Here is a 25,913-nt window from a genome sequence, read left to right as displayed (position 1 = left end):
CCTGCCAGTTGTGTAGCTGGCAACTTCACCCTGTGAGCCAAAAGTTTGGAGGCTTGTTGCACAGCTAGAGGAGGAGATGGGAATGCTACCATGATGCTGAGCAATTTCACAACCACAGTGTTAAATTTGAGGTCACATCTGCATGCCCACCTCTTTCGTGGAACGAGATGCTGCAAGAACAGTACTGAAGGTGCCAGACAGTACAATGCAGGGTTTCCGACTAGCCAACAACTTGCGAGCAACTGGGTAAGGCACTTTTCCCTTCATCCGGATCTCCTGGACAGCCCGCACATCAACATACATGGGACAATCACGGGAGGATGTGGCATGGTCGCCATTGCTGTTGCCCTCGGGAGCATCCCTACCACATGTTACACATTTGGCTGGGTGTTGACAGGACTCTCAAGTGTGGTTCTAATGATGACACTGGTAGCCAGGCATTGGGTTTGGAATATACAATCTGACTGTGATAACTTCATAACCTGCTTTGATCTTTGACAGAAGAACTACTCTATCAAAAGTGAGAAAGAGAGTACGTTTGGGCACTAAGGAAGCATCTACTTTTTTCATCACCCAATGGACTGTACTGACACCCTGATCAGAGACGTACATTTGGATTTTCGCCTCTGTCAGATCATCGAGCAGCCTAGTGTACATAACACCATGGGAAGAATTCATCGTTCGATGGGCCTCTATACAAACAGGATAGCAAGGAGGAGTGAACCCGCAAGCAGTTGTGTTTGAGAATCAGAAGCACTCTCTAAAAGCAAATTGCCATTGCGTAAAAGAGAGAGAGAGCAGGATTTTACATCGCCAGCAACTGCATCAAAACCTTTCTGAATAATCAATGGATTTACTGTAGTGAAAGACCGATTGTCTTCAGTATGTGAAACCACAAGGAACCATGGTGCAGCTGGGAGGGTCTTCGAATCATTAGCTTCATATCATTTACATTTCGTAGTCATTCTGCAAAGATGATTTGCTTACTGTGAGAAAATCCCCCATATTTGCCAGCGTCTCCGATGGTGTGCTCCTTCCTACTGGGTGCCCCTTTCAGAAGGGGGCACACTCACCTTATGTGACTGTTCACACCTCAGGTCACAGCTCCTGAACACCTGACAGAGGGACCATCACCAATTTGGGAAGGTAGCAGCTCAGGCAATCACCCTCCCTGGGCCTGGCCTCTACCAGGGGGCATGTGCCAACCTTACCTCTCAGCCCGGGGCTGGGAATTACACATTAACCAGTCACCTGTTATGTGTCAGACGCGTGGGCTGGCCTTCAGGAGCGCACAGGGAGGATGAAGAAAAAGAAGAACCTCAAATGCTGAAGCAGAGAAAGGATAGGAGAAGGTGAACAAAGAAAGAAAGAAGGAGTAAAAACAGTGTAGAGTATTCTGTTATTGACCGCCAAAAATGCAGAATACATTTCCAAAAACAGCCCGAACATGATCCCCATGAGAAAGGAAAAATCACAGCAAGAAGATAGACATGCAGCATGAAAGGGAAAATATGTTGCAAAGGCTGGGGCCCCACTGTAGCCAAGCACGAACCCGCCAAAGAGCAACAAGCCCCCTGGGGGATGTTTCTGTGTTGATGCTCTTCCCGAGGTCACTGTCTCAGACATGGGACCACAATACACATCAGCAAAAATCCAACAGTTCTGCACCACCAGTGGCATACAACATGTGATCATAGCACCTTTCCACTCTCGGACTACCAGTGAAGCTGAACAGTTCATTCGAACATTCAAAAGTTACATGGAGCAAGCTTTAAAGATTTTTCCATCCTCTTACCTCGCCGTGACATGTGACGGAAAATCACCGGTAGAATCCTCACACAATCACAGACTCTGTACTCTGTTGCACCTTCTGTGGCTGCCATGAAATAATTCTTTCCATCTGGTCAGGGCAAGTTTCACCTACTATATGAAGTCTTCTGCAAATTTTCTGGAAGAAACAGAGTTTGGAGCATGGAGTCATCACTTAAGCCATCAGACATTGTTCTTTTGTCATTCAAAATTCTGCTGGGCTGCAGCAGCACCACCAAAACCAGCAGCGGTGCACTTCTGTGAATGTCAATGATTCTGCTGCAGATTGTTTGTCCACAGACCCAACACATAGCTGGGGTCCACACCAGCTGTATCTTTCATCTCTCCACCAGTCTCAGCCAGCACCATCCAGTGTGGTGCCCATGGAGGTTGACACCAAGCTGCCACCACCATTGATGTCACTGCTGTCGGCACATGTCCTGCAGCCTGAACTGACGTCCATGGACGTGACTCCCAAGTCATCACACTGCCTCCGAAGATAACTTTGATGTTAAACCAACCAAGGTGTCTGTCTCTCTACAAGCAGGTGTTCATCCTCTGGCTTTTCAGTTGGCATTGTGGTCAGTCACAGGTTAGATACTGGTGTGTAGGCAGGGATCTGCCATCAGCTACAGTTACACTCTCTGTCTCTCCTCACCTGCATCCACATGTGGTCTTCCCCTCCACTGTCATCACACGCATTCACCCTACACGAAGACAGCATGGAGGTTTGGGGTACAGAAATGTGGTGCTGAGCAACGAGCTGGGTGCCAAAGAAAGGTTAGCTCCTCATGCTGAAACCACATGAGAGTATAGTCACTGCATGCTGCACTGATGAATGAGAAATGCCAGCAGAGCCACATCTCTTAGAGCTACTCCATGGCACCGCAATGGCTCATCTACTTACGGCTGAGCAGAGGGACGTTCACCCCAGTTCGCACTCAACGATCAAGATAACACCATCATCTTAGATAGGCCGCCAGTGTACCGAACTTTGAGTGAACATTTCAGTTATTCTTCAAGTGTGGAATCTTGTAAATTTGTTTGTATGAAGTGATACGTTAACATTTGGGGATAGCTGTAAATTCTCAAAACATTCCTGTGGAAATGGATTGTACAATGTTAAGTAAGTCTTCATAGCTATTTTTACTCACAAGGGTGGCAGGAGAACACACATATTAAAGGTATTCAAATTTGCAAGCTTTCAGAGCCTGTGGCTCCATTTACTGGCTGAATGGTTGAAGGGGAAGGAAGAGTGGTAAAGGGGAAAGACTGGTGAGGTTAGGAAAAGGGACAGAGTTCGGCAAAGTTGCCCAGAACCCTGCATCAGGGGAGACTTACCAGACAGGATGAGAAGGAAAGAATGCATGACTTACATTAAATTAAAAAAAAAAAACTGATTGTTTTCATTCATATCTATATTGTAATGAAGTGAACTAACATTTTGCTTGTTATAGTTCTACGTAATCTCCTCCCAGAGCAAAACAAAGAACCCACTGTTGTGCCTGTGAATGTATTCTTGTACAGCACAATGCCTTCTCTGTGATAAAAGAATGCACCTTCATTACATGTTCTGTACTGGGAACCAGCTTGTGTTCTTGTCTGAATCAGAAGTCATTGTTCCAGCTCTATAGGAGTTTGCTTCTCATTTAGTTTTGAATGGTCTGGAACACATTTTTTTGGTGCACCAACATGTTTCTCATGTCAGTGTGATTTGTTGTGTTAAGTCTAGCTTCCTCATAGCCAAATATATATATATATATATATATATATATATATATATATATATATATATATATATATATATATATAACTGGAGCCAATTACTGTTGTGGCCACAGAAAACAACAAGCTCCAGACGAAACACGTGATGTCCCTACAGTGATGTGACAGCTGTTCCTGTCACTGCAGTGCAATAAACAGAACTGCTATGATGATCGTAGCCATCACTGTACTTGTCTGGGTTAATGGAGACTAAGTATAGGAGGGTGGTGGGCGTGAGGATATGTTGGAGAGCAAATTTTCATCTCTAAAGTTCAGGGAAATTAGTACTGGAAAAGGGTGCAAATGGCCAAACGTTGTAGCAGACACAAAACTCTACCTGAGCCATGTTGTAGAATGTGCTCAACAACTGGGACCTGTGAGGTTCACCACTGCTGCATCTAGTTCGATATGAGAACAAAAGCAATGTCTATGAGGTGCAACAACATGCTTGTTTGCGAGCCTGTGCCTGTCATTAAAATGGAGTATACAGAGGTAATTGGACATGAACATTATGTCAGAGGAAGTATTCGAAAGAGAGCCAAAGGAATTTTTTGTTCACATGTCAGGAGCCTACTGAACAGTAATTTGCATCCAATATTGAAGCAGTTATGTAAGCTGAAGTTCTATTCAAATTCTATGGTATGATTTTGTTACTATAATTCAATAACACTTTCCAACAAAGGATGTAATAAACTAATTAATAGTTGGTATCTCAACCCACTATGCTCAATAAATATCACCCAACCGACTATAAATAATATTAAAGATGAAACAACCCATCATCAACAAGTGGAGTAATTATCAGCAAAATGAATCAGTAAATAGGGTCTTCACAGACCCCAACATGGACAGCTCTTGTGCATCAATTCATGTTCTCACCCACTTAAGCGGTGGGTATTCCAATATAAAAATCTGTTAACAAGTGTTCACTGCATAGAAGGAAAGTAATGGAAAGGACTGGATGACATGAGACAAATTAGTAATTAATTCGATTTAGAGTCCAGCAGGAGACATTTGGAGCAGACGAAAAGAAGAAAAAAAAAAAAACATTAGAAACTAAAAATATAAAACAAGCACAAGTCATGCAAATAATCAAACAAATATAAAATGATGAAAGTAATAATGATGGATTTTTATTTTGGTGTGTTGGGGGAGGAGAGTCGAAAGACGAGAAATTACAACAGCAGTAAAAACTTTTGGGTTTCCCGCTGATTACAGTCACCGTATGAGCACAATATTCTTTCCATCTTTTGATGAAGTGTTGATGTATCACAGTCTGTCCCCTTATATCAATATTGGCAGCAGGCATTTAAATTTTGCAGTGGCTACTCTGCAACAATTTAACAGTGGCCTCCCCAGTTGATCAGTTGATTACATAGTCAGCAACTCATGTCCGCTACCCACGATTTCAAGGTGAAATCATGCTAGAACTAGCATAATACTCGCATAATATTCTGCCAGCATACTCTGCCATCTTCTTCATATGATCTGATGACGTTTACATATCATATGCCTATAATAGCATACACAGGTAAATCTCACTATATGTGATAGTTACATTCTGTGGAAATGCCACGAGTACCAAATTCTCGTAAATCGAGCATCATTTTTTATGTAAAATATGGGATAGATTCTGGTTTACTCACACACTGAGTTTAAAATTGTAGAGTTATCTGGTATTAAAAAAAAAAAAAAAAAACTAACTAACTGTGATCTTGGGTGCCGTAGAAGTTGAATGCCTGCCAGAGGAGATGGACCTTGATACCTGGGAGAGGACATCATGGCCACACAGTGCTTGCACTGCAAGCAGTTAATGTAGCAGCAGCAGAAGCACCAGCACCAGCACTACCTCCAGTTAGATTTGTTACAAAAATTGCTTCAGATTCAGGTGAATGAACTTGGGGCACGTGAGGCCCAGTTGCACCAGGCCTCACTGTCTCCCACTACTGACACCTCCACACATCCTCCATCATACCCACTTTTCAATGACACTAAGAAGGTCTGGCACACATACTTGCATTGTCTGAAACAGCATTTTTCAGTCTTTCAAGTCGTGGATGATTCATTCCAGTGATCATTGTTTTTGTCTTAGGCTTCACCAGAAACGTTGTTTCTGCTCTGACAGTTGTCCCTTCTGTCAGATCCTGTCGTGCTCTTGTTTCAAGAGATTTGTGTTCTGTTGACTGATTACTATTCCCAGTGATACCATGTGGTTGCCTTCAGGCTCGAGTTCCATCAACACCACAGACAGCTGGACCAGTCATACTGTTCTTAGGTCACCGACTTGCAAAGTCTCGGCCAAAAATACAATTTAATTTGTGCCAATCAAGGCTTCATATGTGGCCCTCTCAATTTGTGATTTGATGGTCCAGCTTACAACAGATATGGAGATCTGCAGTGTGGAGTTGAAACTAGATAACCCCTCATTGGGGGACATTTTGTGCATCGCACACTCATTCAAAATCGCACAGCGGCTAATGAACAACTAATGTTGAGGTCACAATTTGCAGCAGTCCACACACCTCCACATGATCCACTCTTTCACCGCAAGCACAGGACAGCTCCCAGGCAGCACTGCCATGATTTGTCCTTGTCTGACATCTCTATGGCATCTGAATCTCAGTTCAGACTCATTGCAGATCACAAGAGCTGCTCTCATTGTGACTGCAGAGCTTTTCCACTCACTCCTGGGCAGATTGTCCAGATCACTTGGGTCCTGCATACTCTGTGGCAAAGAAGGGCATTTTCAATTGGTGTGTCACAGCCATACAACCTGCTCTCGTCCTGCCTCATGAGAACAACACGACACTGTACATGCCCTGCAGTCTGCAGTTGCATTAGATGACCCTTTCATGTGGAAGTTGTTTCTCACACCCCACATTTATGATATGGACTTTCATTTTCAGGATGACACTGGGGGCCACCATTTTTCTGATCAATCTGGCAATGTATGGATGACTGGACTCATCTGAGTTGTCTCCTCCCTCATGGTATTTGGTGGAGTATGGGGGCAGTTCAGTTCTATCCCCCCCCCCCCCCCCCCCTCTCGTGAACAGTTCTCAGTCACAGCAGCCTACAAACATGTTACAAAGCTCATTATGCTATTTGTTGTCAACCACCCATCAGGTACTAAGATTTTTGGCCTTGACACTATTGCACTGTTTCTCTCTCTGATGAAGGCAAAGTTGTATCTACTACAGCCCCTTTCCAGAAACTGGACGATCCTTTTTCGGTAGTTGTGATGCTATTTAAGCTGGATTTGGTGTACACCATGGGTTTTCAGACACACATCACCCTCTGGCCAGGCATCATGCCTGGTGTTTACCATGCTAAGCCCACTCCAGTGGCCTCCTGCGCTGCAGTGAAGTAGCTGGGCCGTCTCAAGGCTACTGGAGTCATCAAACCTATGAAAGCTAAAGCATGGGCCACCATCATGATAATCAAGAAGCCCAATCACTGTTTTTGGTTATATGGGAAATTCAAGACTATCATCAATGCTCAACTGCTGGTTGAAACTTATCCTACACCCCTTACAGACCTCCTTAACAAACGTGCTGGTGGGGACTGATCAAAGATCGACCTTGCTGATGCTCACCTCTAGTTGCCTTTAGATGAGGGGTCTTAGAACAATGTTGTCGTCAACATGCCCTTTTGATTATGTTAAGTATAAGCGATGTCTATTTGGCATTGTCGCAGCTTCAACAATTTTCCAAAGGCATCTGGAACAACTGACACAGTGCATTCCAGTTTGTGCGAGTTACCTGGATGGTCACATTGTTCTGGAACCCTCCAGGCAGGAGCATTTGCAAAATCTCCACACCCTCTTTACCATCCTGCAGGCTGCAGGTCTGCATTGACATTTGGAGAAATATCGAATTTTTCAACTGGAAGTAGTGTATTTGGGGCACTGTCTCACCAGAGACAGAATCAGGCCCACTGACTGGAATGTTGGCACCACTGATTCTCTTCCCTACCTGAAGAACCTAACTGAACTGCAGGTGTTTTTGGGCAAAGGCAACTAAAACTACAAGTTCCTGCCTCAGGCAGCCCATATACTGCAATCACTCAATCACCTGCATAAGAAAGGAGTGCCCTATGACCGAACCCCTGCTTGTGACGGTCTTTTAACTAATTAAAAACCATGCTGAAATCTGTTTCTTGCATCACACCTTTTTCTGCCAGACGTCCCTTGGTAGTCGTAAAAAAATGGTTCAAATGGCTCTGAGCAGTATGCAACTTAACGTCTGAGGGCATCAGTCGCCTAGAACTTAGAACTAATTGAACCTAACTAACCTAAGGACATCACACACATCCACGCCCAAGGCAGGATTCGAACCTGCGACCGTAGCGGTCATTTGGCTCCACACTGTAGTGCCTAGAACCGCACGGCCACTCCGGCCGGCTTGGTAGTAGCAGCTGACACGTCTGCCTACTGCACCAGGGTGGTTCTGGCACATTGGAATGATGGCAGATCTGAATTACCAATTGCTTATGCGTCCAAGATGTTGACCCCTGCACAATGCAACTATTCAAAAACTGAAATGGAGGTGCTAGTGACAGTGTTTACCATTAAAAAGTTTCATTTCTATCTTTTTGGGTCAAAGTCCTCTCTCATTATGGATCACAAGCCCTTGGTTACCTTATTTAGGCCTCATTCAAACCTCCTGGAGTGAACGGCTCAAAACTTACCATGTAGGGCACAATTACTGAGTGCTTACAATTACACCATTCAGTTGAAGCCTATGGCCGATGCCTTGTCATGTCTACCTGCTGGAACGGACACTAATTTTGACCAATTGGAGGTCCTCTGCTTCCACAGTGATACTGCACAGCTACATACATTTTATGGGTTTCCCCATTATCATTATCGCCACAAATGTTACCACTATCACACACTGCGACCCCATCCTGCAGCAGATCCTCCAATACATGACCCATGGCTGGCTGGCCTATCTCACCCACTAATTGGCAACCACACTCAATACCTGCACACTACTTTCTCAGAGCCTCTCGGTTATCAGTGACAGTTAATGACGTATGTCGGGTGGTGATTTACACCGAATTGCAGCAACACATCTTGTGCTTGCTCCACTGGGGATATTGGGTGGATGGATGTCCCACATGAAGGCTTTGGCTCACTGCACATGTATTGGCTGTGTATCAATAGTGACAGCAAGCAACTGGTCCATGGTTGCAGGTGTTCACCCAGCACCAAGCAGTACCCCAACAGTCATTTGCATGTCGGCGTACACCCCACCGTCCATGGGAATGTGCCCTCCTCGATTTCGTGGACCCATTTTTGGGATCAATGTGGTTGCCCATTGTGGATGCCAACTCCAAATACCCATACGTGATAAGCACCATGATCAATGCCACCCTCATTGCCTTGGCCCAAGTTTTGGCCACTAAAGGCTTACCTCACACTTTGGTTTCATATAATGGCTCCCAATTCATGGCATCTCTTTCAAAGAGTTCTGTGTGGCCAATGGCATAAAACATATTCTCAGCCTTCTGTTCCATCCTTCCTCTAGTGGTGAGGCAGAGTGTCTCATTCGGATCTTTAAGCAACAAGTGAAGAAGGCTGTTGAATTCTCTGCCATTACCTCTGACCTCACTCTGTTTCTGAGCACATATCCCACTGCATTGATTGATGGTTGTAGCCCCGCAGAGCTGCTCCATGGAAGGTTGCCCCTCCTGTATCCCGCTCTCAGCAATCCCAGTGTTGTACATTTGATGTGGTTGTGTGGGGCCGCCACTGCAGGAGTCTTGTGGTTTTGACACTAGCAACAGTAGTAGAGACACACAGGAATTGGGATACATATGTCCTAAAACGGAAGGAGATGAAGTGCTGCCACCATAACCAGTTCCGGTCTCGAGAACAGATAGATCATCCATCATTTCCACCTCCCACTCCCTCTCTGCCTTCCAGTGACCACAAAGAAAGAAGGAAGGAAGATTTAGTTTAACATCCCATTGACATCAAGATCATTTGAGACAGAGAACAAGCTCGGATTGTGTCAAGGATACGGAAGGAAATTGGTTGTGCCCTTTCAAAGGAATCATCCAACATTTGCCTGGAGCGATTTAGGAAAATCACGGAATATCTAAATCTGGAAGGTCGGATGTTGTTTGAACCGTTGCCCTTCCAAATGTGAACCCAGTGTGCTAACCACTGTGCCACCTCACTCAGTCCAGTGACCACAAGGCCCCAGGGCCAGTGTAACTGGCGACTGCCAGCAACTCCCCACAAGCACACCAACACTACTTTCTGCTTCTGCAGGAACTGGAAGAACCCTCCAGTGCCCTCACCTCCAACGAAATCACAATGGACACCACCAACCACCATCCCTTTCCCCATCCGATAGTCAATGGGTCCATGTTGTCACTCATATCTTCTTTCCGCCCCCATGGCACAGTCTGTGGCAGTTTCACCCATATGCACCTATTTTGGTGGGTGGGGAGGGATCTGGTATCAGGCACTGCAGAGATTGAATGCCTGCAGTAAGGGATGGACCTTGATAGCTGATAGAGGACATCACGACCCTGCTGAACTTGCAAGGCGTGCATGCCACTGTCTTGTCACATGAGTGAGCCGGTAAATACTATTCCACACGTTCAGTATTTAGCCAGCTATACAGCACACAGCCAGTCAGTTCAGTGCTTGCACTTGATGCCTGCAGACCAATCTTCACTGTACCAGAACTGTTGGATAACTATCTTGTGTGTCACCCCTCTCTAGTAGTGTTGTGGATTTGTCCTCCACTGCTCTTGATCTTGACATCATCATTGTGGTGACTGCTTTGTGTAGTGTCTTCTTGTCATAAAGGTGTTTGTTCTTATCCTGGTCTGTTGTGTTATCCATAGTCTGTATGTCATGTTTCATTCTCCATACTATTGGGTTGGGTTACTCTTGCACAGGCCACTCTCCCACCTGGTGGCTTCCTTTAGAGTTCTAGGAGTACATCATTAGGGTTTTTTATTTGCAATCACCTGCAGTATTTCCTATGAAAAGGGTGCATTGTTTATTGGCAGACTTAAGTCCATATGCAGTTTTTTCTTCAACAGAAATGAAAGTGTGGTTAGGCATCCGTTTCCGAGCCTATTTCCTCAAGGTGAAAAACTTGATTTGCAGTGCAGTCTTTCTGTTACCATTTCTTTAAACCTCTCTTTAAATTTCTCGGCTCTAACTTCATGTACCTCCATCTTCAGCTGCCTCTCCTGTCATTTTAATACTGTGAAAACCAAAATGATGCTTGAAGCAATTAAACCGACATGAACTGGTCAACAAGGTGCTGGATTGTCCTCTTCTTTCATTAATCTGCATACAAGCTCTTGGCTTTAGTTTGAATAGCACCTCCACAGAGAAGCATGTGCTGTTGGTTTTGGTGCTCAATCCAACGGCTCAGCATCCCCCCCCCCCCCCCCCAATCACATGCGAGCAAGAATTGGTCACTGTAGTCACACCTTGTCAGTTAAACTGTGATAAGTTTTTGCTTTGATTCCACATTATCATGAATTATTTTCACAATTGATTCACTGAAAGTCAACAACATGCTCGTCTTTTTCATAGCAATCCAAAACTTCCCTTTCTTTCAGACAAATTTGACCTTCGTACATGCTTCTTTCCCTTGAGAGGCACACTTTCTTTCCCTTTACCTGACATTTAAATACAGATCATGTCAAGTGCAACTTACAGTGCTACTGACTTGACAATTCACGTCTCAACAAAGACGACAGAAGTAGAGTGTTGAGATCCATTAATGCATTAATACTGCCCGGTACTGTAAACAGATAATAGCATTCAAATCAAAATTAAAATCGCTTACAAATCCTCATATAACGTGGTCTACCTATATATGTAAGTATCCCCACTATCTAGTTACATGCACTGAAGTATTAAATCTCAATGTCAGCTGTCTCTACCTGTTTGCTCATTCACTTATGATGCTCTATCACCCCCCCCCCCCCCCCCCCCCCCCCAAACACACACACACACACACACACACACACACACACACCATTTGACACAATACAATGTGAGCTACTTTTCAATTCTAACTCAGTTGAGTCTTGTATACGGAGAACATAAATAATCCAAAATATATGCTACATGTCATTACGTTACGTGATTAAAGTGGTGAGATGTGCTGGAAATATATCATGTGGTTCCTATAATTCCAGCAGGCAGATGACCTATGAATCATAGAGGTGCTGAATATGCTCTTAGCATAGCCTGTTTTCACAGTTGTGAGGTACTGATTGCCTTGAATCAATGCCTTCAAACCACGTGATATTATCGTTGTTCTTGAACTACACATTTCAAGACAACAACTGCTGTTTTTTAATGTGTTGACAGAAAACCTTTTAATGTTCTGTGGACAGTTGTCAATGCCATGATGCAGGACATACTTTAGTGGGGAGGACAATTGTTAATGTAGTTTCGTCGCACTGCACCTGAAGGTGCAAGCTCGTTCTCTCGAAACACTTAGTTCAACACGAATAATTATACTGCATGGCTGAATGCAGTATTTCAATACAAACTGAATGTTGTAAACCACATCTTTCAGTAAGGTAAATTGTCATCAAGCCAAAAGTTGGTTTGGTACCATAACACTTCACTAGGCACAGTCCTGTGAAGGCACCATGCCTTGGTCTCCCTCCGACCTTTGAGCTGACTTTACCAGTCATAGGTAGACTATGGTTTAGTTTGGATACTGGATGACAAAGCAACTTGGAATTTTTTCAGATTAATAAATCACTGTCAGAGGCAAATGACTTGATAAGCAGCATTTACTTATGAAGCAATCGATATTTCATTGTGTACATTAATTACCTGCAAATGTTTTTACTTCCAGTTTTATACCATTTGAAAAAAATGGTAATTTATCTATGACCAATATATTTTTGAGAAAAAGTTGTTCAAGTACTTAGGCTGCTAGATGCAAATGCACTGGAGCCTGAAATAATTTTAAGTGTAAACATATAGTAGTTTCTTAACTCAAGGTTTACAGATTATAATTAACACTGCTAACAAATGCAAATAGGGAATAATGCACAATGAAGATACAACATAGATCACAGTCATAAGTTCAATTATAAGTCAAGATAAGAAAACAGCAGGCTTCCATTAACTGACAGGAGATTTGGAAACTTTTGCTCGTCCACAACAGGAACTACTTAAATATCACTTCAGTCACATTTATTGGAGTACTCTTGAAGATGAGACACACAGGTGTACTACAACTAAACATAGAATTATATTTTCACTCAAAAGAAGTTTAAGAGTGGAGTCACTAATTATTTTTTATTATACTCTACATCTACATCTACATCTACATGATTGCTCTACAATTTATAATTAAGTGCCTGGCAGAGGGTTCATCAAACCATCTTTAAGCCAATTCTTTACTGTTCCACTCGTTCAAAGTGATAATGTTACAAGTTTCTGGTTAAAAAAATAATAATAAAAAAAGAATAATAATAAAAAACAATATTTAAAAAACGACATAAAAGAACACAGTCACCAGTAAAACAACATAGTACTGCACAAAAACATAACAATATTACTATTTTAATAAATTTTCCAGATTACTGCCAATAAACAAGCACAGACTAACCTTCAGAGTGATATTTTTTAGAAGTGTGTCCTCTAACACTGCCTGCAGTTTTCGATTGATTTCCAATGACAGCTCAAGTGTCATGTGACTGTCAGCTGGCTTTGAACTATACAATGAGGCCATGATACCACCATGCTTAGCGATCTCCATCTGCAAAACAGAAAGTGCTGATGTAATTTCTCCAATCATAATAACGAGTGTCACTGAGATGGTACAAAAATTCTCATTTACATACTGATGTACTTTTTTCTTACTCAGACTAAAAATTTAGAAAGAAAGAGATTATAGTGCAACTTTAAGTGATAGATATTTATGCAGGTAGCAAGAGGTAATAAAATAAACTGCATTGTCATGGAATGATAACCGATTCTAACTTGAGGGAGGCACTAAAATGCCACAGTTAGAATACCTTATCAAGGGATTAGTCTGATATTTTTCTCAATTAAAAGTTGTACATATTTTTATGTGTATCTGCTATTTTCCCAAATGAAACACAGTTATGTTTTTAGTTTGACAGGAAAATGGCAGTTCTAGCTACATGTATGGATTTTACGATAACACCTAAAACAATTGATGAATCAAAAAATGAGGAACAATCTGCATTGTAAGTGAACATTTTTAACATTCACTGAAAATTATTTCTAAAACACTGCAGCTGCCACTTTTCGAAGGAAATTAAAATCCTTAGTGGTATAGTCTCACACTTCCACATCCTCCACAGAAAACTCTTTACACTGTGTAATCTAGAAACAGTTAAGATATCTCTACATCTATTCGCTGTGCAGTGTAAGCATCCAAATGCCAGCACTGCAGCACTTCATATAAATGAAAGTACCAACGTGCTTCAGAACTGTTTGTACACTTTCATAGATAAGTTAAACTGTGCTCATGTCATTTAATATTTTTCTGTTAACATTTCACACTCAAGTAATTCCAATCAATTCCAAAAATTGAAACAACCCACAAGAAAATTTTGACAATGAAATTTTCAAGAGCCTTCTACAAATAACTACAAGATTTCATGACACACTTGGAGGCACAAACAAGCTACAAAAAGTTCAGATACAGATAGGGAATAGCAATAAATTAAAAAGACAGTACAGTATTGCGGAAGAACACAAAATACCAAAGGTGGAATGGCCTGAAAGAATACAAGAAGAATAATTGAATACATAAACAAAAAGCTTTAAAATCAAACACCAGATGGTTAAAAATGCAACATTAACATAACCATAATTCAATTAAAAAGTAGTAGAAATTCAACAAACATGTACAGAATTTTTGTGACTGCAGTTATAAGGTGGATGCTACTCTTTTATATCACACAAAACATGATAAATTATTGTTTGGTAAATCCTGGCCAGCAATTCCATCTCATAATGTATTTTCTTGATTGAATTGTCCTTTGATACAAAACACCCACTGTTGCCATCTTTAATCTACATGAGTTCATAGCAATGGTTACTTTCTGTAATACATTATCACTACTCTTTTAAAATTTTTCTTCATTGTGTACTGTATATTAGATAACAGCTGAAGCTTCAATTGACTAAAATACCAGAAAAAAAAGTTAAAAAATGACTTGAAACTAATTTACCTTCCTCCTCCTACTGTCCAGTCCAACTAATGTAGGCTACAAAACAGTAATTTATATTAATAATCTCTTAAAAGAAACAGCATCAGTTTATGCAACTTATTACAGTGGAACTTTGCTTAACGAGCACTTCCCATAATGCACAGTTCACATAACAAGTGACAATTTAGTGTGGCATCACCAGCTCTTCGCGCACGGTGGGGGTACGTACAACAAGATGAACACCTTTCGTTGTCTGCAGTAGCATATGAACAATGCCTTTAGTATGTACTGCAGTCTGGGTTTAATGCTCTTTCTACTACCATCTTAATACAGCTTGAGGTCACACATTTTTCTAAACTTGTGTTCACAAAGTGTTTTTTGTGTGCAAGTTTTAATAATCTTCATAGAAATGTCCCTGAATATAAAGACGCAAGAAGATGACCATGAGAGAAAGAAAACGACCTTAGAAATTAAACGTAAAATCTCTGAAAAACACGAAGGTGGTGTGAGAGTTGCTGATTTAGCATGCACGTACAATTGGTCTAAATCAACTATTTGCACTATCCTCAAGAACAAGGACAAGATTAAGGAGACAAGGAGACAGATGCTTCAGTGGGAGTGACAAGAGTCTCTGGATGATGTCAAAAGGTTGCTCCTCATATGTATAAATGAAAAGCAATTGCAAGGTGACACTATTAACTAGAACATCATTTGTAAGAAGGTGAGAATGATTTTCACCAACCTTGTTAAGAAGATGCCAGCATCATCAGTGGCCAAAGAAGTGTTTAAAGGAAGCTGTGGGTAGTTCAAGAAGTTTAAGCAAAGACCCGGTATCCAGTGTTGTGAGGCATGGCGAAGCTGCCACCTCTGATACAAAGACATCAGAGAACTTCACCAGCAGTTTCAAGATGCTCAAAGATTCTGAGGATTATCTGCCGCAACAAGTTTTTATTTGTGACAAGACGGGTCTATTCTGGAAAAAGATGCTGAAGTATACCTTTATAACAGCAGAGGAGAATGCACTGCCTGGTCACAATCCAATTAAAGACCGTCTGACACCGCTATATTGTGCCAATGCGAGCAGGGGTTTGAAAATTAAACTGCTGCTTGATTACCATCCAGAAACTCCACGAGCCTTCAAGAAGTGTGAAGTCTGGTATAGCAGGTGAAATGTGATGCAGAGATCCAATCAAACAACAAGACTGGGGTGATATGTGATTTTCTTTGTGATTGGATCAATAAAGTGTTTGGTCCTTTGGTGAAAAAATATTTGCATGAGATGAATCTGCCACTACACGTCTAGGACAACGCTGCCGCCCATTCTTCAGGTCTACAAGACCGCCTCATTGAAGAATTTCAATTCACCAAGATCCAATTGTTGCTTCCCAACACCATTTCATTACTCCAGCCTATGGACCAGCAGATTATTTATAATATGAAGAAGCTCTATATGAAAGTACTCTCTGAGCATTGCTTTGAGTTGACTGAAGCTACCAGTCCCACTCTCAAAGAGTTTTGGAAATATCACGTCAACATCACTGCCTGTATCAAGATCATCGAAAAGGGGTGGGAAGGGGTTACCAAGAAAACTCTCATTTCTGCTTGGAAGAATCTTTGGCCGGAGGAGGAGGAGGAGGAGGAGGAGGAGGAGGAGGAGGCAGTAACAGCAATGCAGCAATCTTGCGGCACAATAAGAGAAATGCTAAAAGCATCGTATATTGAAAATCATCACCCCAATAAAGCAGTGGCTATGCATGCTACAAATTTATTTGATGATAATGCTGTGTAGTATTTTCACTAAGTGTTGAAGTGTTGGCGGAAACAAATGACTATAGTACATAATACTGTATGTATAATTTTCTTTGAATAACTAGCATGAATAAGATAAAACTTTTAGTACTGTCTCTGCATGGAAAACATTATTGTATTTTACATTAATTTTTGTGGGACAAATTGTTTTGCTTAACGAGTGTTTCACGCTACTAGTAAGAGTCTGGAACCAATTATGCTCGCTATTTAAGGTTCCACTGTATTATAAGTTTAAACACACACATGTAAAAAATAACCAATTAGTAGGAATTTAGTAACAATATTAAATGTAGTTATTTTGTTGTTAAGTATAATAACTACTTAGACACACATTATGCCGTCTCACAATCATTTCTCTCCCAAGTAAATATACTACAGAGTTTTGCTATTCCTCAATGCCTGCACTAGACATCATGAGAGTTTCTTGATTTTATAAGATCAAAAAATTTCAGTAGGTACAAATGTTATTAATGAGAAAACATACTATCACTTAGAACTACAGTGAACTTGAATGGGGAGAGAAAAGTAGTTAAAGTGGAGTTCAGCCTAATCATTGGAGCCCGTCAATCTGTAAATCATCGGAGACTGAAAAGGACACAACAGATCCTTCAGAAATGTGGTCACAAATAGGTCAGTCACATTGAAAATAACCAGGAAAATGGGCACACTTTTATCCTCAGCAAAATATTCCTATGCTTGTCAGCATCATTTGTGTGTATCCATTAGAGATAAAATAAATGCTCAAACATGGGGACTAGATACTTTACATTTAAGCTGACAACACTATCACTAAAAAAGAAAGAACATGTGTGGAAAGTTCCTTTTTCAAATATGCTGTTTAAAAATATTGAAGGTGAGCAAATTTCAATTTTGGGTGTAAATCAAAAAACATGAACAAAAATGGAATAACCCTCATTTAAGGAAAAGGAAAAAAGGCATTCTGTGAAAACAAGGAAAATAGTTTTATCAGTACTTTAAGAGTGAGTGCTAACACGATTTTTTGGTGTATGTTTGATTATTGTAAGAGTGAGCCAATACTTGAACTGATAATTTTTTGTGTGCATTTAAACTGATTTCACTTTTGAAAATTTTGCTTAGAGCCAACATTGAACTGAAATTCCAAGTAGATCTTTGAAATATGTTAATGTCACTTATTTCCAAATACTATTTTCAATTTAGAAGAACTTTTTTCTCTGGTGTATGTATTAGTACATGTTTAGTATAATTTTATAAATTTTCTTCAATTTACAAGCAATTAAATTTGTGTACAACACCTCTGCGCAGCTCAACAGTGGCAGACATCTCTCATATAACACATCTAAATAATAAGATTCCTGTTTCTACTTTTAAAATAAGAAAACATACAGAATATCAATATTTTTCCTCTGCTGCGTATCAGCATCAATCTCCAAAAAGTCATAATCCATTAGCATAAAACATGTTGCATTATCCTACAATACACTGACATCAGCAAAATAGGCCTATAGTTATGTCCATCTGTTCAAAGACCTTCATTGAATATGGGAAAGACTTGATCCCCTTTTCAATTGCTTAGAACACTTATTTCCTCCTGTGAATTATAAAAAAACTGATGCTATGAATGGTATCAAACAAAATTTGTGACCAGACTGAGGATTTCTTGGTTGGCAGTATGATATCTTGGATGGAGAGTCATCAACAGATGTAGAAGTAATTTTACACGTGCTCCTGGGAAGTGTGTCAGGACACTTGCTGTTCTCTATGTATATTAATAACATAGCACACAATATTAACAGTAAACTCGGACTTTTTGCACGTGATGCAGTTTTCTATAATGAAGTACTGTCTGAAAAGAAATTGCACAAATATTCATGCAGTTCTTGGTAAAATATCAAAGCGATGCAATGATAGGCTATTGCTTTAAATGTTCGGAAAATTAAAACTGCCCACTTTACAAAATTAAAAATGCACAATATCCTATGCCTACAGTATTGATGTGTCACAAATTGTATCAGTCACTCAACTCTTACACACAGCTGGGTGTAAAATTTTCTAGGGTAATGAAATGGAACAATCACGCTTAATTGTGGGTACAGTAGGTGGCAGACTTTGGTTCATTGGTACGATACTGGGAAAATGCAACAGATCTACAAAGGAGACTGCTTACAAAACAACATCCTCCAATACTGCTCACGTTTATGGGGCCCATATGAGTAGGACTAATAAACGATATTCAACAATCACAAAGAACGACAACACAAATGTTCTAAGATTTGTTTGACCCTTAGGAGAGTATAATGGGGATGCTGAAGAACCTGAACAGGTACACACTTGAAGATAGATCCTGCAAATGTATATTTACATAGTTTCAAAAGCAAGCATTAAGTGAGGGATCTTGGGATATACTGCAACCCCATATGCATCACTCCTAAAGGGACTGGACAAACAAAATTAGACTACCGCTGCTGGCCCAAAAGCATTTAAGTAATTATTTTTCCTGTGCTCTATATGTGAATGGAAGAGGAACAAACCTTAATGCACACTACAATGGGACGAGCCTTCTGCCATGCATTTCACAGTGGTTTTGGAGTATGTATGTAGATGTAGATGTAGATTTTGATACATATACGAGGGCTATCCAGAGAGTAGATTACATTTTCATCTGCAGCAACAATGGGTGGGGCTAGGGTGGCCATATTTTTCTCGAAGTGTTTGTCTGTTCAGTTAGCATCCTTCCATGCCTGGGTGAGGTTCGTGTCATTTTCCATTATTTCACAATAAAAGTTTTACATGTGATTCACAATGACTGGGGTGCCGTTTGGTTTTCCATTAATTTCACAATGCCTGTTGCATCAAATTGTTGCACAGAAGCTAGGCTAACACACATTTTGTGCAAGACTGGTACGAAAACTCTTGACAGAAAACCACAATAACTAGCATATGGCTGTATCATCGACATTTTTGGATTCTTACGAAAAAATGGTGACTCATCACATGATCAAATCATAACTGGAGACAAGACTTAAGCAAAACATTTGAACTGTAAGACCGAATTGCTGTCTATTGAGTAGGGGCACACATATCCACTCAAAAACCAAGAAAATGCTTGCAGATGTTCTCTGCAAGGAAGATTAGGACAACAGTTTTTTTGGCAGAGGAAAGGTGTGCTTCTTATCAATTTTCTTGAGTATGGCACAACAATCAACTCTGTGGGTATAGTCAAACTTTCGAAAATTTAGGAAGAGGTATTCAGAATATGAGTAGAGTAAAGTTGAGCTCAAAAGTTTTGTTCTCACACAACAATTCTCAGCCACACAAGGCAAACTGTATTGAGGAGTATTTGATGCTTTCAAGTGGGGGGTGTTTCCTCACCCATTTTACAGTCCAGATCTTGCACCCAGTGACTACATTCTGTTCCCTACAATGAAGACCTGGCTCACAAAGCAGTGCTTTGAAGACAGCATGGAACTGCAAGAGGGCATGACTGACAAGTTGCGGTCTCAGGCAACAGAATTTTATGCCAATGGAATTGCAAAGTTTCTTTGTCACTATGATTAGTGCCTAAATTCATGCTATGTTGAAAAGTAGTATTTAAGTGTCACTTTCAAATGAATAAAACATTTTTTTTTCCTATCCTTTTACAATATTATGAAAAGGACAGACTGCTACTCACTGTAAAGATGACATACTAAGTTGCAGACAGGCACAACGCATTGGCCATAGGTAACAGTCCTGTATATATGAGATGTGCCTGCTTGTGTGGATGTGTATGTGTTTTCTTTACTGGAGAAGGCTTTGGCCAAAAGCTCAATGTGTAACAGTCTTTTTTGTGCCTGTCTGCAGCTCAATGTGTCATCTTTACACTTAAATGTAATCTAAATTCTAGTTAGCCCTCACACATTATTCTACAAGTATGCCTTCAGGTACAGACAGATTTCCTCAGTTGAGAGCCATTTTAGCTGATTTACTATTATGGAATCACTTAAATCAATAGTTTTGACATTTCTGCAACAACTAAAAAGAGCAGACGTGAAATGATCTTTCTCTCTTAAACAATTTGGAAGACTGAATTCAGTGCTTAGACCACTGTGTCATCCTTGACTTCAAGATGGATTATCTGCTTAGAGACTTTGTGTAATACCCAAACTACGTAGGCCCTTTTGTCAAAGGGGGAAAAAAATGACTGACTTATTTAAGGGGAGTTGGAACACCCTATTCCAACAATGTTAAATTTAGTGACTTGGCTTCCCTGTATATCAGAAACCAATGTAGCCATTAACATGAAACTTTTACAGGGCATTAAACTGTATCTTCTGAGTCTACTGAAATACAATAATTGCATTTCAGCCACTGCTTTTGTAAATACAACTTTTTAGTTACACAGTTAAAATTTTGGGTACTTTTTTGTATGTTATCCTAAATAATTTTAATTATACATAACATTATGTTCTTCTTTTAGTCCAGTAGACTCAGGATATCTATGTTATTACTCCCTGAAAATCCGAATACTCTACTTGAAGTGGTTTCTGAGATTTAGGGGAAAATGCAACAAATAATGTAAATTTTCAGGAACAGCTTCTCAAGTTTCAAAAGACTGTAACTCATTTAATATATGCTTAATTTTTTTTTATTTTCAGTCACTCAGAAGCACCCTGCACCACACTGTGTATCATCCACTTCATATTTTTCCAAGTTTTTTCTTCTTTTCTTCTTTCTGGTCTCCTTAGTGGCCAACTGTGCTGCAAACTCTGCTTTATCAATGCAAACCTTGTCCATCTATTCCAAGTCCTCTGATGCAGTTTGCTCCAGGATTAATTCCCATATGCTGTAGCACTTTCACTCTACCAATGTTGCCATCATTAAAAGCAATAACAGCATCACTGACTACCCACTTTAGTGTCTTCATTCCAACAAAAACACTTTTTGGTAAGAGAGTCCATATAAGATTACTGAACGACTCACTGGGATTTTGAGTCTGACCATGCAGACACTTCTTCAGTAATTCAGGATTTGCCAGGTCTCTGTAAACAGGTTTTATGATATCCATGACTGCTGCTGGGATGGAATACTTATGGCTGTATGGACTATTTGAGTACTTGGCATTCCAGTAATTGCACCATGAATCAGGTCCAGGAGGGCAAAGGTGGTGTACTGGTTTTTCATCAGTTGACGGTCTTTGGAAGAAGGCAGCCCATACTGCCTGCATCATTTTCAACAAATCCTTAGTATTATTTCTAATAGCCATCCTTTAATACTGCTGCATTTCATCAATCATTTTGTCTGTCAGCCTGCCTCTTATGTTTTTACCATCAGAAAGTTTCTTGTCTCTCAAACTTGGTTTCATCTTCCTCAACCTGGTGCCCATCCTCTTCTGGACATGACCAACACATCCAGTTTTGTGATAATCTTCTCACCATAAGGCTGGGTTGCTACTACACTGTTATATGCTTCTGAGTCTCCATTACCTAATAACTTAATGTAACACACTCCCCTTTCATTCAAAGATCGACTAAAAATTTCAATAGCTGCAGAGGCCTCCATATCACCACTTGTTCCTTCATGGTTTCTGTCGGAGATATGCCTTTCTTCATTCCCTGATTTACACTCATAACAATGTTTGGTTAAAATCTGGAAGTCTGTCACCTTTCCAGTACCCACACTGGTCACCTTAGCAGGAGAATTCTTAGAACGGTACCCACGCTTCTGCCAAGTGCCATCAAAAGCTACTGGTATGTCAGTCATATGAGAATTTATTTCAACAGCTTTGTTTGCAGCACACTTCATTGACTCACATGCAACAGATTCCACAGCAGCTCCAATAAATCCTGTATACTTGACAATTTTACAAGATGGGCGTGGCATACTCATCATGGCACACATTCTTTTTGCTGCAGTGTGTCCTTCGCCAATAGCTTTCAATCCATAAAACCACCTAACATTTACTTCAAAATAATTATCTTTGCACTTATCAGAATTAAAAAGGAATGAGTATATTTACAACTGACACAATTAATGATCAGTTTCCTGAGTAGTCCAGATGATACCTCACTGTCTTCATGTAAGCTAACTGGCCCTCCACATATTTTACAACACACACATTCAGCTAACACCATTGTTAGGATGTGTAAATCTATCAGAATGTAGCCTAACCTACTATTTACGTCACTTTTGTTTTGATAAAAGTGTATCACAACATTTTATTTTAATCTTCGAAGCACTAATGGTGTTTCTCTAGATAATGATGAGTTTGCCTGTATTTCATTGTCTGTAACTTCACATGCCATATGTTGAACACAATGTTTCCCTTTATTTGAAGATCTATTACCATGAAACCCACGATTCTTAAAAACACTTGATTTTGGTGCCATACTTCACTTTTTGAGAGATTTACTAATATATTCTAAGTTTTCCTCAGAAAAATGTTAGCACTTCGACATACAACGCGTGTTTATACTATGAAAAGATACTCTGCTGTTTTTGACAGTGCTACCAGTACAAACACATAATTTAACATTTATAACACAGCAATCCACAGCCTTCAATACAAAAAAATTACTGATTTTATTAGACCTTGAAGTAATGCACGTAAAAATTTTAACATTTTCAACCGGTGTAGATTATATTAACAAAAATAAAATAAAATACTTTCCATCCATGTGAGTTTATAAGCTATATATAATTTTATTCAGAAAATTGCAAATTTTATAATGAGACAAAAATCTGAAAAAGTGGAATTTTTTTTTTTCCATTCTCAACTCCCCTTAATGCTTCTTATATTGCTCTCCTTATACTCACTTCGCCTTCATTCACCTTTGACAACAAGCATTTGGTTTCATTTAAAACTGTGATGAAGCTCTCTTGCTTCGCATACACCTAATCCCAGCTATAGTGCACAATAGTCTTCACAATAGTCTTTAACTGTCTCCACTGATACTTCATACTTTCAGTCCCAGAGATGAATGTTTATTGCTCAGGTAAACTGTAATTCATTTGTTGTCTCACACAATGAACGCAAATATTTTCCTACCTTTGTTTACATTTCTTTTCATATTTGTTGTCACTGATGCAAGAAGAGACTTAGGAACACTGACTCCCTCCTCTATGTTGGCTCAGTGAAAAGGTTCGGATCTGTTGGTACCCAGGAGATTTAAGACATTACTCTCATGAGTTGGTTCTCTAATTGCTCATGGTAATTTTTGTACAAGACATTTGATATAACAATACAGCAGAGATAGTGAGTTGCAGATAGGCCTTAGTTGAAAACTGATGACACATATGCGCGCGCGCGCGCGCGCGCGCGCGCGCGCGCGCACACACACACACACACACACACACACACACACACACACACACACACACACACACAACTGCAGTCTCTCGCAACTGAAGCCACATTCAGTTGACATCTATTTTTGATGAAGGCTTTGTTGGCTGAAAGCTTATCTGTGACAGTGTTTTTGTTGTGCCTATCTGTGGCTGGGCACCTCTGCTGTGTGGTGACTAGCAACTTTCCTTTTCATAAAATTTGTCACATCACATCCTGGCTTTTCCATTGTTTGACATTTGGTATAACATCAAGGACGTCCTCTCCCTATCAATTGTTCCTGTCACGCGAGTTTCCCTATCTATAGCTTGTAGGTTTAAATCTCCCTTCATTATGACAGTACGATCAGGAAACCTATATGCATCATTTTCCATTTTTCCCCTGAAACATTCTGAGCCATGTCGGATGGTTACTTTCATCCAAACTATTTTGCATTTACAATTTGTAATACCCTCAAGTGGCATCGTCCTAAGAGAAAGGTAGTGAAGTAGGGTTACCATTGATCACAATATCAGTGGTATCAAAAAAGGATGAACTGGTTTTAGAGTGTCACATTTATGAAACTGAGGCCACGCAAAACACGAAATGTTTGTTGATTGAATGGGTGTGGCCAGAGTTTTAGAGAATCATCATTAGATGTGTGTGTTAAGTCAGTCTCAAGCAAGAAGGTGTCTGCTCAACAGAAGGCACTTCATGTCCTACTATTTAGCGAGAATGAGGCAGTGACTACAGTCCAGCACGAGTTTTGTCAGTGTTTTGGGATTGATCCATCTCTGTCAAAAAACAATCACTGTGAGCACTGCGAATTTGGAAAGACTGTTTAAGCAAAGGTATGAGCTGATGACACAATTCTGATGAAATGGTGGAAACAATTCGGTAAATGTTTGAGCCGAGTCCACGAACGTCTACTTACCTCACAAGCAAAGAAACTTGCAAATCCTCATATGAATGTCCAGCAAGTGTTAAGGCTATGTTTGATGAATAAAACATACAGACTGTAATTAGTGCAAGCTTTGCTTTTTGCTGACTTCAGAAATGCTCTGCTAGAAGACATGATGAAGCTGTATTTCAAGATAGCAGTCAAGTGAACCGACAGAACGTGCACATTTGGGGACTTTAGAACCTTCAAGCAATTATTGAGTGTGAAAGAGACTTCCCTAAAGAGAATGTTTGTTGTGCCATTACTAATGAAAAAGTTTATGGCCCCTTCTTATTTTTAAGGAAACATACTGTTATATATTTCTGACACAGTGCCAGAATGGGGTTGGTCAGCAGTGGAAAAGGGTGGAGGGGACTTCAAAAAGCCAAGAATGCTAGTAAAGCATTTATTTTGATAGGTTGTTTTGGTAAGACTATGTAAACCTCTTTGGATCTGCAATGGATAGAACCAGATTCAGAGGGTAATACATTTAAAGGCCAGGCATAACAATGTACTAAATTAATTTTCCACACACTTGGAAAAATAACATATCTTATGCTCTACAGATTCACATAATCTCCATCTGTGCTATGTGCTGTGTCACAACACGAATATGCATGTGAAGATCATGAAAACAACTTATATTGGTATATCAGATTTAAAACAAACAATATCTCGAAACATAACAATAGGGCATTGAATACAAGTGCTCATGCTCACACAACAGCTGATTACAGACTGAGATGCAAAGAAAGCAAAACTATTCATAAGCTCACTTGGTGCCAATGTGGTACAGTAGTACGCTCTGCATGCTTGCACGTCATGGCCAGGAATAACATATGAACAGGATATATTAAACATAAATGGATATGCATTAAACAGGCTTCTACAATCAGCATGTTTCACAGATACTGCATCTATTTTATGGCATCCTCAGATTTCAAGGGAAATACCTCTGCATCTAAAATACTTAACAGATGATCATACCACAATGAGACATACATTAAGACAAAAGTAATTAGGTCTTTTATTTTTATTCATCGTAATTGTACCTAGACACTGGGCTTTATTGTTGAACCTACTGAAAACTGTAAATGTTATTTGTTATTTCACACA

The 25,913-nt window shown here is 40.1% G+C and overlaps 1 protein-coding gene across 2 annotated transcripts in view; it reads right to left on the bottom strand.

Annotated features, from left to right (window-relative positions):
- LOC126194989 (coiled-coil domain-containing protein 186-like) overlaps positions 1 to 25,913 on the bottom strand; it is a 200,511-nt gene that overhangs the window by 24,997 nt on the left and 149,601 nt on the right. For both annotated transcript variants that reach the window (XM_049933405.1, XM_049933406.1), the window contains one exon: positions 13,191 to 13,340. In XM_049933405.1, the coding sequence (XP_049789362.1) occupies positions 13,191 to 13,340 (150 nt within the window). The remainder of the gene's footprint in view (positions 1 to 13,190; positions 13,341 to 25,913) is intronic.

Source organism: Schistocerca nitens, chromosome 7, assembly GCF_023898315.1.
Source record: "Schistocerca nitens isolate TAMUIC-IGC-003100 chromosome 7, iqSchNite1.1, whole genome shotgun sequence".
NCBI lineage: Eukaryota > Metazoa > Arthropoda > Insecta > Orthoptera > Acrididae > Schistocerca > Schistocerca nitens.
This window is presented reverse-complemented; position numbering and strand designations above follow the sequence as displayed.